At 50.9% G+C, this 15470-nt stretch overlaps 1 protein-coding gene across 1 annotated transcript; it reads left to right on the forward strand.

Moving 5' to 3' along the window:
- The first annotated feature begins 13769 nt into the window (after nt 1-13769).
- Nucleotides 13770-14375, forward strand: LOC6603656. The gene is made up of 2 exons (XM_026993056.1): nt 13770-14084; nt 14153-14375. The coding sequence occupies exons 1-2, from the start codon at nt 13786-13788 to the stop codon at nt 14373-14375; spliced, it is 522 nt and encodes a 173-aa protein (XP_026848857.1). The 5' UTR covers nt 13770-13785.
- The last annotated feature ends 1095 nt before the right edge of the window (nt 14376-15470 follow it).

Below are 15470 nucleotides of genomic sequence, written 5' to 3' on the forward strand. Positions count from 1 at the left end.
TAATAATAATAAAATAAAGTAATAAATAATATAATAATAATAAAATATAGTAATCCCTCATCTTCCCTATTTGTATCTCTCATTTGATCTGATCACAAATGAATACCGCATCAAATATATAATATTTAAGGATCTTCTGGCTATCTTTCCCCTTCAATTATCAAATTATTTTCGACCATTTCCCATCTGATATTTATATATATATTATCATATTTATCGCTTATTCTGTCCAGAATTTGGGTATTTTACTTATAATTATATTTATTTTTAAATACCAGAGGGTAAGCCTCTTGCGCACCCGCCAACCCCCGGCTCACTAACCCCCGTCCAGCGCCACATCGGACGATAGAGAGATTTTTTTTCGATATTTATCGAAGGAGAAGTGTTTGCCTGCTGATCGCGCATACCCCACCGTCTCAAGTACTTGTAGGGTATGAAAAATCCAAGGCCTTTCTGCTGCACTTGCTCCTGCCTTGGCCCTTACCCCTCGTGCTCCTGCCTTGGCCCCAAACTCCTCCAGGTCCTGCCTTGGCCCCTACTCCCCAGGTCCTGCTCCTGCCTCTGCTCCTGCTTCCGCCTGTGAAGCTGCGTTGTCTTTAAGTTCGCTTTGGCTTGAATTACATTCAGTTTCCTGTGAGATAGAGAGAGAGAGAGAGAGAGAGAGACACGGACACGGACACGGCCACGGGACACCCTCGAGTCTTCTTTTTCTGGGTTAATGTTGGCAGGTGGAAATATTCGAAATCCCCAGCGGTTTTGAACTCCGCATCGCTCCGCTCCGCAACGCCAGCGGCAGAGCGGCAGAGCGGGGTCATGCATAATTTAAAATTAATTTCGTTCTATGTTAAATTTTCGCAATGGTTTTAGAGGCGGCGATTTTCGAAATGTGGGCAGGGGCCAGGGGGCTGGGGGGCTGGGGGGGCAGGAGTCTCTGTGTCTCTGTGGCCGGCGGAGCGACCGAATGAAATATTATATTGGTGGCATTGTGTTTTCGTTGCTGAATTAATAGGGCAAATTGAAATTTTGATAGCCATCAAATATTTATGGATAGGATCTCGTTTGATATTTGACCTCAGCAAATGCGGGGCGACCTGCGGGGGCGGGGGGAGGGGAGAGGAGGAGCAGGCGTTGTATACATAAATCAAGTGTCTGCCTTTTGATTAAAGCTCACTGCCCCCCTCTACCCCCCCTCTACCCCCCTCTCCACCCCCTCTCTCCATTCAAAGAATCGTAAAAGATTGGACGCCAAGTTTTGCTTGAATTTCTCTCCTCTTTGGATTGTGGGGCATAAATTGGCTGCTGTCGGGACTTTTAATTGCAACAAAATAATTATGGCGCCCCTCGAGGGTAAATTGCAAATTGGAAAACGGCACAAAACTCTGCAAACGGGGCGCCAAAAACACAGCGCTGCAGTTTTTCGCTAAAATTAAAAGCAAATGAAACAAAAGACACAACAGAACAATGGCAGGGCGGAAGGGAGGGAGGTAGGGAGGTGGAGAGGGCGAGCCTCCGATTGGGTTAAAGGTTACGGGAAACGATAGTTGGGGCTTCCCTTGAGCTTCTCGTCGAAGTCTTTAGGGTCCCTGGTAGTCCAAGGAAAGTCCGCAGCAAACCATTTAGCAGTTTATTTCGGGGTTTCGGCCGGGTAGGGGGGCTGGGAGGGGCGTGGTGGTGCTGTTCGGGTGTCGGGCACTTTTATGACTGCAGCAAGTGTGTGCCACGAAAGTTGAAGACGTTGCCAGCCCAAAAACAATGGGAGGAGGGGGAGCGGGGGGGAGGGCCTCTCGACATCAGTGCGTGACGCATTCCGGGGGCTGCACTTGAAACTTGAGACCCCCACCGCACCGCCCCCCTCCACTGGCTGCCTTTGTGGCAGTGTTCTGTATCTGGCCATGCTGCAAAGTGTTAGATAAAGTTTTTTGGGGCCAGGCGCCACTTTGTTGACTTGCCAGAGAAACCCCGCCCCACCCCTGCCCCGCCGACCAGACACACACAGAAAGCAGCAGCAGCAAAACAGAAAACTTATTGAAATGAAGATCGGTGGCCAGGCCAAGCCAGGCGAGGCCCATTGTTGCAGTTGTATCGTTCGTGTGGCAACAACTGTGCCACTCGCAAACCGACGACTGCAAGTGTAGCATTTTGATAAAGTTTATTAAACTTTAAAGTGTCTGTAAGTAAACGAACAGCACACAATGTTGACTGCGGGGTCCAAGGAGGGCCAGAGAGAGCCAGAGAGAGCCAGAGAGAGCTTCTCCCCAAACACTTGAGCACAATTAGGGCCCAAGAAGCTGCCAAAGGAGGGCCATAGCTCAAGGAACACGAAATACCCCAGCAGAAAAGTCGATTTCATACGAAAGTACTCAAAGAAAAGGGTTTCCAGAAAGGAATTTCTAGTTTTCGAGGTTTTTCCGATAAATATTCAGCCGATAGAGACCCACAAGGCACTTCCAGGGGCCAAAAAAGTGGGAAAAGTGATCTAAATTAAAGGAATTTGGACTTTTTCAGGGTTATATTTCCCGAAAAGACTCAAAAGAACTACCCCCAAGGGGTTTTGTGTCTTAATTATTGGAAAAAATGAATCAAATGAATGGAAATTTGTGTGAAATTCTAAGAAAATTCCTGAGCCACAAACCATTGGGAGAGGAGGCTGTTTCTCTCTAAATATTTCCTATAAAACCCTGCGAACGATGCCCAGCCCAACACTATCCTGTACTTGCCCCATTCCTGCCTCCTGCCACATCGATTGATCCCCTTTTTGGCGCAGCATCCCCTCCATAAAAAGTAAATAAAACAACATACGACACGACAAGCGGCTCAAATTAAATAAATTACGTGATCTTATTAAAGAAAGGGGCGACTGGAGGGGGGGTAGACTAGTGCGAAAGGATGGGGGGAGGGGGGTGGAGGGGGGTAATAGTGCCACACACACACACAAATGTAAGTTTATTTCCATTCGGAGTAAAACGTAACTAAGATTAACTGTTGCGCGATGGATCCAAACACTCCACACAGTGAATCTGCCACCAGGTGGCACGTAACTACTGCCTACGCCCCCAAAAGTGGCAGTGGGTGCCGCCAGAGGGGCCGCCAGAGGCTTGGAGTCGGAGAGGATTTGCGGCCGAAGATAGAGTTGGATTTTTGGCACTAGCGGGGAAAATTAAGTGCCTCAGCCCGTTGCCCGTTGCCGGTGGCAGTGCCACAAGCAGCTGGAAAATTTATATCAAAAAGTTAACGCAACGCGCAACCGCATCACCAACGCCCCCTCACCGCCCCTCACCGCCCTTCCACCCCCCCCCGCCCCACAACGAAAAATCGTTGGACCGAGGTCCGAGCAACATTTGGCTATGGAGACGGAGTCCATTTGAAAGTCTGCCCTGCCCCCCACGAAAGAAGGGAAGAAGGCAAGGGAGGCCCCCGCCCCCCCCCCTTCTGTTGGCTGCTATTTCCTGTGCCCCTCGCGCTGCTCTTTCTTTGGCGCGTGGTATAAATCTTGCGCCGGTTTTATTTGGCTTAATGACCAGACGTGCACGGGGCTCCATAATTTACGGGGAGGCAGGCAGGAAAGGGGGGGGGGGGGGGAGGCAGCAGCAGCATGTAGATGAGACAAAGTAGGCAGAGTGTCCCGGAGTCCGGGTGTCCCGGTGTCTGGGTGCCGCACCATTTGCTTGCTACTTGTGGAAACATGTTGCGCTTTTACTGGTGCGGGGGGGTGGAGGGGTCTCTACTTTGTCTTACTTTGCCGCTACTTTGTTGCGGCTTTTAATAGAAAATCCTTTTTGGCCAAACACGAAGCCCGAAGCCCGAAGCCTGAAGCTTTTCCGTTTCACCTGGAGCCCCACACGCCATACCATGATTATCTCCTGGGAAAGAGAAAGTAGAGGATTTCCATTCTCAAAGAAAATCATAAGAAATGTGCCCTTGCCACTGCCCCTGCCCCTGCCCCCTCCTCTGGCTGGCAAATCTCATAATTTATTTAATTGTATTTTAGTATTTGGCAATAAATTTCTATTAGTGGCAGGACACACACAGGCAGGGGTCGCTCGCCACTAGCCCGCATGTGGCAAGCCGCAGAATGTCAAGGGGTACGGGGTGCGGGGTGCGGGGTAGAGGGTGCAACAACTGCTGGTGTCCGAAAATGAGGACAGCAAGCGTAACAATATAATAAAAAGGGGACGACAGACAGTCCAAAGAGAGCCCCAGAGGGCCCCAGAGCCATGTGTGTGCGAACAATGGCCGGGCCGCCCGATGACCAAATATTGACATAAATGTCAAACTCAAATTAGAGCTCAGGGTCAAGGGTCGGCAGCAACCACCACCAAATGCAACCTTTTCGACGCTCTGCTGCCTTTTGCAGGGGGTCTCTCTCGGTAATCCTAAGCAAACAGACGAGACACTTGCACCCATTATGCAATGGAACAATGAGAGGGGGAGCAGTAGAGAGGGAGAGACGGCAGTGAGTGAGAGTGAGATGAAGATCCTTGAGCATATTGGAATTGTTTGATAAACAAATGCCAGTGGCAGAAACAGGACCTGGCAGCATTCTCGCGTATTGGATTAACCGTTAAGTACACTCCCAGTGGGTGGGGGAGGGGGGGACCGGAATCGTAAACTAGCAAAATGAGCAAATTGCACGCTAATGCCAGCCCCCCCGCCCGTTTGTCCCGTTTCGGTGGTTGTTTCGAAGAAGAACTGCCTTATTTCCACCTTTAATCCGCACTTAGAGCACACAGATACACACCCACACACACACACGCACACACCCTGCAACCACCACTGCCACCGCCACGAAGCAGCAGTGGCAGTGGCAGTGGCAGCCGCAGCTGGAAGCAAATGCATTCATTCATTATGCAGGGCACTGCTTTGCTCTGCACTGTACTGCTTCGCCCCGCTCTGCTTCGCTCCGCTCTGCTCTGCTCTGCCCTGCTCTGCTCTGCTCCGCTCTGCCCTGCTTCGCTCTGCTTCGCTCCGCTCTGCTCTGCCCTGCTCTGCTCTGCTCTGCTCCGCTCTGCCCTGCTTCGCTCTGCTCCGCTCTGCTCTGCCCTGCTTCGCCCCGCTCTGCTTGCTCCGCTCTGCTCTGCTTCGCTCCGCTCTGCTCTGCTCTGCCCTGCTCTGCTCTGCTCCGCTCTGCTCGGCCCTGCTTCGCTCTGCTCTGCTCTGATCCGCTCTGCTCTGCCCTGCTTCGCCCCGCTCTGCTTGCTCCGCTCCGCTCTGCTCTGCTCTGCTCTGCTTCGCTCTGCACTGCTTCGCCCCGCTCTGCTCTGCTCCGCTCTGTGGCTCTTCGTTGTGGCTAGCTTTAAGTCGATTCCGCTGCCACATTGCCACCGAATGAGTGAGGAGGGCCCTCTTGTTGTTTGGCTGCCATGATGCCGCCTCTTATGGCCCATGGAGTGGAGTAATATTGATGGCAGAGCCGGGGAACAATAGAAGGCTGCCGGCTGCCTGCTGCCACAGGAATAAGTGGCAGCCGTGCGCCACTGGATAGGCTTAATGGGATACTCTACTCTACTCTACTCTACCCTGCGATGCCTGCTATATCGATATACGAATAATTTGATTGCAACTGGCAGGGGGAGGGGGGAGGGGGGGAACGAGGACTCGCTATCCGGATGGAATTTCGGTACAAAATGAAACACAAACAAACAATCAACTTGAAACAGGATTCAAGTGAATATTTTATTACCGAAATGAGAGAAATGGCAGAAAATTACAGATTAATCAATAAATAATCAAATTGCAACTGCAACTGCAGGTTGCAGGTTGCACGTTGCCGGGGAAAACCTTCCACTTCCGATGAAAATTCCATGAATTGCAAAGGAAAACCCACACACGGCGACAGGTTGACATCATGACTGAAGGAACTGATTGAAGCCCTGCCTGACTGCGTCTTGCGGCTTTTTGGGGGGCATTCTTCCGTCACACAGTGGGGACAGTCGGCCATGGCGGCCATTCGGGAGAGAAAAGATATTTTCGGGGCAGCACTTAGGCCATGGCTATTGATCTCTTCGAGCATCCAGCCTTGGGATTGGGGTGTTCCAGCCACCAGATCGGCTTGGCGATGGCCTCCTTGGGCTGCCTCGGGCTTCCTGTCTTCTGCGGGCTGCAGGCTGTCGAGTCTTCAGCTGATCCTGGCTCCCCTTAGGCTTCTTGTGCGGTCAGTCTCTTCCCATCGATCCCCTGGCTGATCCGCTGACCTCCAGGAGCCCTTGGAGCCATATATCTGAGGCCCACCCCAGCCCCGAATGACTGGAACAAAGGAATATTCCCATTATTCTCCCAAAACCCCCGAATATATTCCCCTCCATTGAATGCCAAGACTTTTTTGCCAGCTCTTTTCGGTTTTTGGGCCACTGTGCCTGGCTTTTCTTCTATCATATTTGCGGCTGAATTATCCTGGCTTGGAATAATAGCCATTGCAAATTAATTGAGTTACATTATGCATTAGTGTGTGTGTGTGTGTGTGTGTGTGCCCTGCGTGCGTGTGCGTGTGTGTGTGCTGTCAGACCGAAAGCAAAACCCCAAAATAGTTGTGGGGCAACAGCTAATGACAACATGGCAATAGTAGATGAAAACACCGGGTTTTCGGGGCACCCAAACCAGGAGATACCCTACGAAAACGATGAAATTTCAAACGAATTTCGGAGAAACGAGGCAGTATCTATAGAGATCGAAGGATTTATGGTGTTCCGGTGGAAGGATCGAAAACCAGGGAAAGGGAATATCTTTTAAAGTGGAAAAAGTGCTCGAGAGCCAGAACGAGGCGTAAGCATGAGCCGATTTGGCAATCCAAAGGATACGATTATTCCTCACGATTCGGCATGGCGAGGATTTAAATGTTTTCTTTTGAAAATTCAAAGTTTTTCGCACAAAAAAATGGGAATTCCATCTGGAAAAGAGCTTTTCCTTCCCCGAAGGATACGGATTTGTGGAGGAACTTTTGTGCATTTGAAACATTTGCCATGTAAAAGTCGGTATATCCTTGCGGTTGAGGGATGTGATGGAAAGGAAGGGGTGGGGCTGGCGGGGCAGGGAAGCGCATCAGTTGTTAAGTGAAAATCGAAATATTTTACAGCAGAGCCTCCTTCGTCGTACGTCCTGCGTCCAGCGTCCTGCCAGACCAAGAGTACTTCTGCTTCAATTGGAATTGCAACGACAGGCCGCAGCAGGTTACACGACACACACACACGCACACACACACACCTACAGGGGACGGACATGGCCAAATATTGTATGTATCCATGTGTGTGCCCGTGTGTGTGTGTGTGTGTGTGTGAGGCATTGTGTCCGATGTGGCAAATAATTATGGCATTAATATTCCAAAGCACAACAGAACGCTTTGTTCCGCAGCTACAACCAGCCACAGCCGCAGATACAGAGACACTCAAGCGGGGAGGGGGGCGGTGGTTCATTAATATAATTATGACCGCAAGTCGCGTGGGGGGGGGGGGGAATGGATGCCCCCAAAGCTGTAAACAAATAAATCCCTTGGCGAAACTTTTATCAATATGAAAACTATGCCATTAGCGAGGAATTTTAGTTTTAATTGCATCACAACGGATCAGCATGCAGCATGCAGCATGCCACAGGCCAAGGGGGGTCGCCTTCGGGCGAAATACTAAGCACAGATTTTGGGTGCACTCTAATGAGCTCTCGCGCTGCTTGAGGGGCAGGCAGGCGACTCTCTGGAAATTACTTGCCACAGATGCAAGAACGAATGCGGCAGCAGAAGAATAGGAGGCATGCCCCAATTAGAAGCCTATTAGTGGCTAGCCACAAAAATTCCAGTCCCCCCCCCCCCCACCCGTGCCACGCCCCCCTGCCCCTTGCTGTTTCGCAATAATTGCAACACGAAATTGCCCCAAAGCGTGGCAAGGCAACAAATTATACCAGCAACGGAATGGCTAATGAATAAATATCTCTAGCCCCCCCCCCCCCCCCCAGTGGGGGGTTCATCGTGTTTTTAAGCCGCTTTCGTGTGGCAGGGTATGCGCCCCGTCGTTGTGCCTCCGGCAGCGAAGAGCGCAAACAAATTACCAAAAAGGAATGTGGCATGCCACTGCCACTGCTGCAGCAGCATTATATTTTAGCATTGAGGAGCAAAACCCCCTCTACCCCTGTGGCAGGAACTGCTGTTGGCTTTTGTATGCAACACGCATTAATGCAACGACTCTCATGTTTATTCAGACACAAATTTCGCAGCGCCAGTAACTATGGCGATGGTAGATACATTTACACACACACACACACACACACACGCGCACAAGCCAGACAGACAGCCATGTGGCAGGGAGGGAGAGGGAGAGGGAGAGAGCTTGCCGCTGGGAAGCACACGCTAATACAATTTAATGGTCGCATTAATTTGGCGCATCTGTTGCATTTTAAAACACGCACACAGACGCACACACACACACAGATACACACAGATACACAGCTACCGAACCGCAGATACTTTGTTGAGTCTCTCGCCCCCCCCCTCCCTCCTCTGGTGGCAACTGCAAATAAAGTTCTCTGGCAACTAAATATTAATTCTAAAACTACTTAAATGTCAGCCATGGGGGGCGTGGCCCTGCGGCATGCGGCAACGACTGGGGCGTGGCGGCACTTGGGCAGCATCTTAATCCTGGGATTTACTGCAAATTGACATACATTTCACCCCCCTCTAGCCCCCCATCCCCTCTCCCCCTCTGCACCCCCTCTGCACCTTTTTTCGATTTGCTGCCACCGTGCGGCAAGTTTTGTTATTGCCGCCAATTAGGTTGCCATTCTGTTTGTTGGCTAATGTTTGCATATTATTTCTGCCCAATTTGCATTGAATGCCATATTCGTGCCGCATGTGGCACATGTCCCAATGCACATGCCACACACGCCACACACACCACACACTTAACACCCCCCCCCCCATCCGTGCCCCCCGAAATTGGTGAAAATGTCAAAAAATTTAAATATTGAAAGTGACGCGTCGCACCATCGGCCGTTGGATGTTGCAGCTGGCGTGTGGCACTAAGCGGATAAGCGCTTGTTAAATTTTTAATGCATTGCATAATTTTTAGTTCTCGTCGCGAATATATATACGATATATATATATATGTATTTGTGTGTGCGATGCAACTATTTTAATTCGAATTTCTGTGTGGCATAGAAGAGTGATGCTGCCACTGCCACTGCCACCGGCTGCATTTGATATGAGCTGCATGTGGCATGTGCTCCGTGATGGCATGCATTTTGTGTGGCACGCGGCTTAAGCCTGAAGCTTAGAGACGACAACCGACAACCGAGAACCGAGCACTTCCGCTTTTCAGCAAATTTCCATTGGGACAATGATCCTCCCCTTCGGCAGGGGGTGGGGTTGGTGGGGGATCCACAGAGCCGCAAGTCGCCCTCCACAGATGTCTCTCTTACTCTCTCGGTCACAGGGCGGCCTCTTTCTGCCTCTTGGAGGGGAGGGGGCCCTCTTTCTGCCTCTTGGGAGGGGAGGGGGCCCTCTTTCTGCCTCTTGGAGGGGAGGGGGCCCTCTTTCTGCCTCTTGGGAGGGGAGGGGGCCCTCTTTCTGCCTCTTGGGAGGGGCCTCTTGAGCGATTGAGTGGCCAATCGATCCCTGTTTGAGCCGCTGGTGCATCGAACATGGCTTTGGGGGTGGACCCTTCGCCTTCTTTCCTTCAAAAAGGATCAAACAGTCTTTGGGGTTGGACCCGCAAGCAGGAAGGATGGACCGCTTCCCCTTCAAAGAGGACCAAACAGTCGCCTGAAGACAAATCCCAAGGCGAAAGTCTATCTTTCCATCTGCCAGAGATATTTCTTCGGCTAGTGGCCTCGAGGGACGAGGGGGAACGTCTGGAAAAAGCGGCTAGAAGCTCCTTTTGCCCTGCCCCTCCTACCGATCGCCCTTTAAAAAGTGCCCAACTCTCTCTTTTCCCATCGATAGTTCTGGACCCACAGGGTGTATCGATGCACTATCTTTCTTAGAGACGATCTGTATCTGTATCTATATCTTCTCTCCCTCCCTGGTCTCCAGCCCCCCGTTTCGTTTCCAAGGCCACTGCATGGCCCCCAAAAGTTGTATCTCATGAAAAGTCCTTAAGATAAACATTTTTTCAATTAATTTTTGTATGTGCTGCCAACGACATTTCTTTGTGCCACACACAGACACAGACACGCACGCACGAGCATATTTATGTGACAAGAGCAGGAGAGAGATCCTTTATGTGTGTGTGTGTGTTTTCCCCGTATTTTCTTTAACGGATTTCCACTTGTCTCACTTTTTGAGGAGAAAACTTGTCGTAGATCCTGCCGCACGCATTGTCAAGCGCACTCCCAAAAGCCAGACACACCAGACGGGGACAATGAACAGAGAGACAGAGAGACAGACAGAGAGACAGAGTGGGGAAGAGAGAGAGAGAGCAAGTAATGGGGGAAAATGGGGAGAGCAACAGCGCGTACAAATTTGCCAAGAGGCCACGATGGCACACCCTTGAGGGCCCAGAGCCAGAGTTTTTAAACACGATCCACCCGCAGGGATGCCCTGGAATAAAGAGCCTTCGATAAAGCAAAGGAAATTCCCAGGAATTGGGGATAAAACGGGGTCCGCCGTGCCCTCAAAAGCTGACTGCTCTAGCCTTGGGTGTTAATCAAGAGGCCAGGTGTTCAAAGAGCACCATTTTGGCCTAAATAAGGAGCCAATTCGGCAGGTTTTTGGTTCGTTTGGGGTCCACCAACCGCTGGCAGAGGAGGCCTGCCCTGGAGACCCTCGATTACGGGGTATACACCGAAATACACACACACACGGGCAGGGATATGCATTTACCAGGTTAAGTAATTCCTTAAACAAGACAACAGGTCGCCCGGTGGCCCAGTGGCTGCCCCCCTTTTGTCCTTGCCAGGACGCTACGCTCCTTCATTCGGGCTGTAGTTGACGCTGAGTGGCAGCCACACACACACTGCCACAGATTGAATTTAATGCTTTTTCCGCTGCAAACAAATCAAGGACACGGAGGAGACCGAAAGGGGGGGGGGGGAGGGGCACATAAATTTAAATTATTTTTTGCCTCCATTTTGCTTTCATTTATGCTTTTTATTTTATTAGGCTGCCCCGTGCCCCCCTTGCCCCACGACTACGGCGAGACGACGTCTTGTGGCACACTTTTGGAACGCACTGTAGCTGTAACTGTATCTTTCGTGGCTGTATCTGTATCTGTATCTGTGGCAGCAGCGGGTCCCATCTACAGCTGTCTCTTGGCGAACTATGCGGCCACACAGCAAACAAACAGATACAGATACACACACACAGAGATACAGATACAGATACAGATACAGCTACAGATACAGCTACAGATACACACTCTCAATTCAGAGACAAGAGACGTCCTTGGGTCGCTCAGCGTACGCGCAACGTTAACTGGGATTTGACAGCTCGTAAATAATATTTCGCTTGTTTGTTGCCTGTGAAACGACACGACAGAAAGGGAGGGGGGGAAGGGGAGCCCCAACTGTTGGCGACAGTGGGAAAAATCCAATGCAAATTGGGGGGCAATCGATGGAGGAATCACAAGGAATGTATATATCTACGTGAGGGCCGAAACCGCCTTAGATCGACTCCTTTTGGCTCGTTGAACACCTGGCCTGAGGGCCACTCCTGGCCGAGCCTCTGCCGTGTGTCTGTGCCCCGTTTTGGACCCACTGTGCCGCTGCCATTCGACTGGCATTCATGTGAAAAGGAGAAACGCATTTCATTTTTAAGCTTGCTTTCTTCTGCTTTCTCCTGCTTTTGCTGCTTGTTAAATAATCTTTTTACATGACATGCGTGTGTGTGTGTGTGTGTGTGTCGAGAAGGCGGAGAAGCAGTCGCTGCGGTGGAGTCGCTGTCTCCTTCCCCCCCCCCCCCCCTGCCGCCCCCCGAAAAGATTTTCCGGCACTCTCATTATACGGATATGTCCAATGGCAAGCGACTTCTCCCTGCCACATATACATCCTTCATTCTGGGCCCCCCCTGCTGCCCCTCTCAATGCTTATTAAATTTTCATAAGGCGCTGCCGAGGCGCTCGTAAAAATGGCACTCGCCTTGGTCGCCTTTTAAGCGGCAAGTGGATTAAAATTAAAGCACTGCCAAAATACATACTTCAAAGGGGCCCAGTCCGGGCCGTAATTAAAGCCAGAAACGAACGAAATGAACGGCATGAAAACTGTCCCACAATTCGATTGCCAAAAAGTGAATTAAAACCCAGAACTTGGACTTGTAAGCAGGACGAAAGGCAGGAGAGAGAGAGCAGAAGAGTGGAAAACCGCAGGAGTGGAGGAGCAGGTGATGGGAGTAGAAGGAGCAGCAGGAGCAGCACCCGCACCCGCACCCGCAGGACGCGCTCAGCTGGAAGAAGATGATGGCGCTGACGAGGACGAAGGATGAACCCCCCCCCCCCCCCCCTGAACCTCAACCTCAACGACAAGAGATAGGGCCAACACAGACGCACACATGGAACGGTAGGAAGGGGCGTGGCCCCTGTGGCAGTCTTGTGAAATGTGAAGCAGATTGTGTGTGGCGCCACCAACGTGCAATGTAAACCAGAAAACGTAGCCGATAAAAATAATACGAGAAGGCAATTTCGATTTATTGACAGGTGCTCGACTTTATTGAAACGTTTAACGTTTAAAAAACCACCCCCACGCACCACCCACCCCCGCACCACCCCCCCCCCAAAAAAGGGACGAGTGCTGTGTGTGTGCAAAACGATGAAAATTATGTGAATTTCGCTTTGATTTATCGCCAAAGGAGAGTCGCAGCACACGTGGGGCGACACGAAGATCTTCGCTCCGCTCTCTCTCTCTCTCTCTCTCTCTCTCTCTGTGGCAGACCAGGACCAGGTGTTCAAGCAGCTGCCGCCTGGAGCGGAGATTTATGGCATAGATGGGTCACAAATTTAATTACAATTTCCATCCGAGCCGCTTGAGGGATATCCTTCGTTGAAGGACACGCACTATGTGCATTTAATTCTCTTCCAGGCTCTCACGTACATCCATCAATGCTTTTCGGGTGGGGGGAGGGGGGGGGGGGTTCATTATTTAATAATGAAAATTGAATAGTCCTCTAATTCAACCTGATGACAAAGTGGATCCCAGGCAGCCAGCCAGGACACGTGCCACTACCGACACACACACACACGGACACCCCCCGCCCACCCCCTCGATTGTGGTCTTCCGTTTCCGCATAATTTTTCGCAGAACGGAAGTCTTTGGAGAAGAGGCCCGCGTCGCTAACAAAACATTTGCTCAAACGGAAGGAAGGAAGGACAAACGACAAAACGCAGGACACAGGATAGGGGCAGAGAGAGAGACAGAGAGAGAGAGAGAGAAAGGGTGGCGGCGGGGCACGGATACCCTCTATGGACGCGCACCTCTTAGGCTAACATCATTTGGTGCCCGAAACTCAAATTCCAAGGCAAAGACCAGGCCCAAAGCGGGCACGTGCGCAGCCACCAAGTTCCACTTCATTTTCAGGACAAAGGGGACGGGGGGGGGGGGGGAGGTTGCATGTGATTTGTGTGTGCCGCGGACTATATATTATCCCCAGCAGGACGACAGTTACAACAATAAAACATTTCGGATGTCGCCTGTCCTGTCGCTGATCCTTGAGGAGCCCGAGGAGCCCGAGGAGCCCAGCCACAGGACGCACCTGACTGCCTGGCGGCATTTTCTTGTTATTTTTCGAAAGCAAAAGGGAACTGTGTTTCCCCATAACCCAGCAGGCTTTTCCGAACCCGTTTCAGTCTCATTTGATTTCATTTGATTGCCCACAAAACAATGTTTCGTCTGTGCGTCTCGAATTTCTCTCTGTTTTGTCGCCGCTCAATCGCCGTGTCGGCGGAGCGTCGCTACAAGGACCCCATCTATGAGATCTTCCTGGCGAAGGTCAAGGAGTACCGCGAGAAGAGCCCCACCGGCAAGCCGCTCGATGCGGGCCCCGAGTTCGAGAAGGAGCTGAACGAGACCCTGGAGAAGTTGGCCCTCAAATACGGCGGCGGCGAGGGCGTCGATATGCTGGAGTTTCCCAAGTTCAAGGAGCCCGAGGTAACCCTGGATCCGCTCTCCATTTTTGTCAAGTAAGTACGGGGGGCTGTTGGCCGCCAAACTGCGGGCGAGTACTGATGAGGGGTTTGCTCCACTGAAGGCCGGACGGGGAGACCCAAAAGATGGAGGATTCGAAGCAGAAGCCAGAGGAAATGAAGGCTGCAGCTCAAGAGGGCCAGAAGACCAAGGATCAGGAGGAAACCAAGGAGCCAAAGGCCAAGGCAAAGGACAGCAAGGACACCAAGGCCCCACCAAAGGACACCAAGGCCCCACCAAAGGACACCAAGGACACCAAGTCCCAAGATGACAAGAAAAAGAAGTAAATGACGGCCCATAGATATCTTTAGTGTTTATTTTTCCCTATTTTCGTTTCTGTGTTTTTGTCCAAATTACAATTAAATCGTGCCCACTGTGCCCCCCTCCATCCCCCTCACGCACCCACGCACAGGGCAGGCAGATAATGCTGCACGCAATGGTGTCCTTTTATCCTTCATCGGCATTCGTCATCTCGGCTTTTGGGCTCCTTTTTACGCTGGGCTTTTGGCCTCGCGGTTGCAACGCGCATACGCACTGTGTGACAGCGGCAGTGGCTGCCCACCCAAAACGGAAGTGACAATGAGAATTCATTTAAAATTCATTAATTGAACGCATTTTCCAGCCTCTTCACTTTGTCGTCCTGTAATTGCCAGGCGTCTTTTGGCTCCACTGTGGCTTTGCCTCGGAGTGCCACAGGAGAGAGAGAGAGAGCGAGAGAGAGACAAACTTTACTTCACACTGCATAAATTAATTGAGTCTTTCGTCTTTCGTCTTCAAACAACAGACTGCCTCGAAGGCTGTTGCGCGTCTGCGGCTTGGCTTGGCTTTTCCCTGTCCTCCTCTGGGTCCTCCTCTGGGTCCTCCGTGTGTCCTCCGTGTGTCCTGTGTGTGTGCGTCTCTCGATCGAGTCTCTGCGGTTAGTCGCACTATCAAAAACTTTTGCTTTAGGCTCCTCCTCGGGTCTAATGCATTTTTCATACCCCCCCCCCCCCCCCCCCTCCTCCCCCACAGATGCAATCGAATTAAAATTTATGACAAAACCATTAACAAAGTTGCCAGTTCGTTGCCATGGCCATTGGCAGCCACACCAAAAAAAAAAAAAAAAAAAAGGAAAACTGCAAAAGTTTAGCATGTGACCGGGCCCAGATATTGCTCGGAAAAGTCTGTGGCTGCAGCGGCCGGAAAACTTTCGAAATTAGTTGATGGCCGCCGCAACGATTTGATCGTTAGCCAAAAGTTACACGTTAAATTCAGGTTAAATATGGTCTCAAATTTCGTTGTTCTTTTGGACAGAAATGGAATTTCAATAATTATAGATTTTTTGGCAACATTTTTGACTGACATTCCAGCTGTTCTTTCGGCTGTAAAATGAATGAATGGAA

This window comes from Drosophila persimilis, unplaced genomic scaffold, assembly GCF_003286085.1.
Source record: "Drosophila persimilis strain 14011-0111.01,24,50 unplaced genomic scaffold, DperRS2 tig00000798-arrow-arrow-pilon, whole genome shotgun sequence".
In the NCBI taxonomy this organism is placed as follows: Eukaryota; Metazoa; Arthropoda; class Insecta; order Diptera; family Drosophilidae; genus Drosophila; species Drosophila persimilis.

Bases quoted from the DNA above. Each gene is read 5' to 3' on its own strand.
- LOC6603656 (XM_026993056.1), top strand. From the start codon at position 13,786: ATGTTTCGTCTGTGCGTCTCGAATTTCTCTCTGTTTTGTCGCCGCTCA. The intron at 14,085-14,152 runs GTAAGTACGGGG...GCTCCACTGAAG, and splicing joins CCGCTCTCCATTTTTGTCAA to GCCGGACGGGGAGACCCAAA.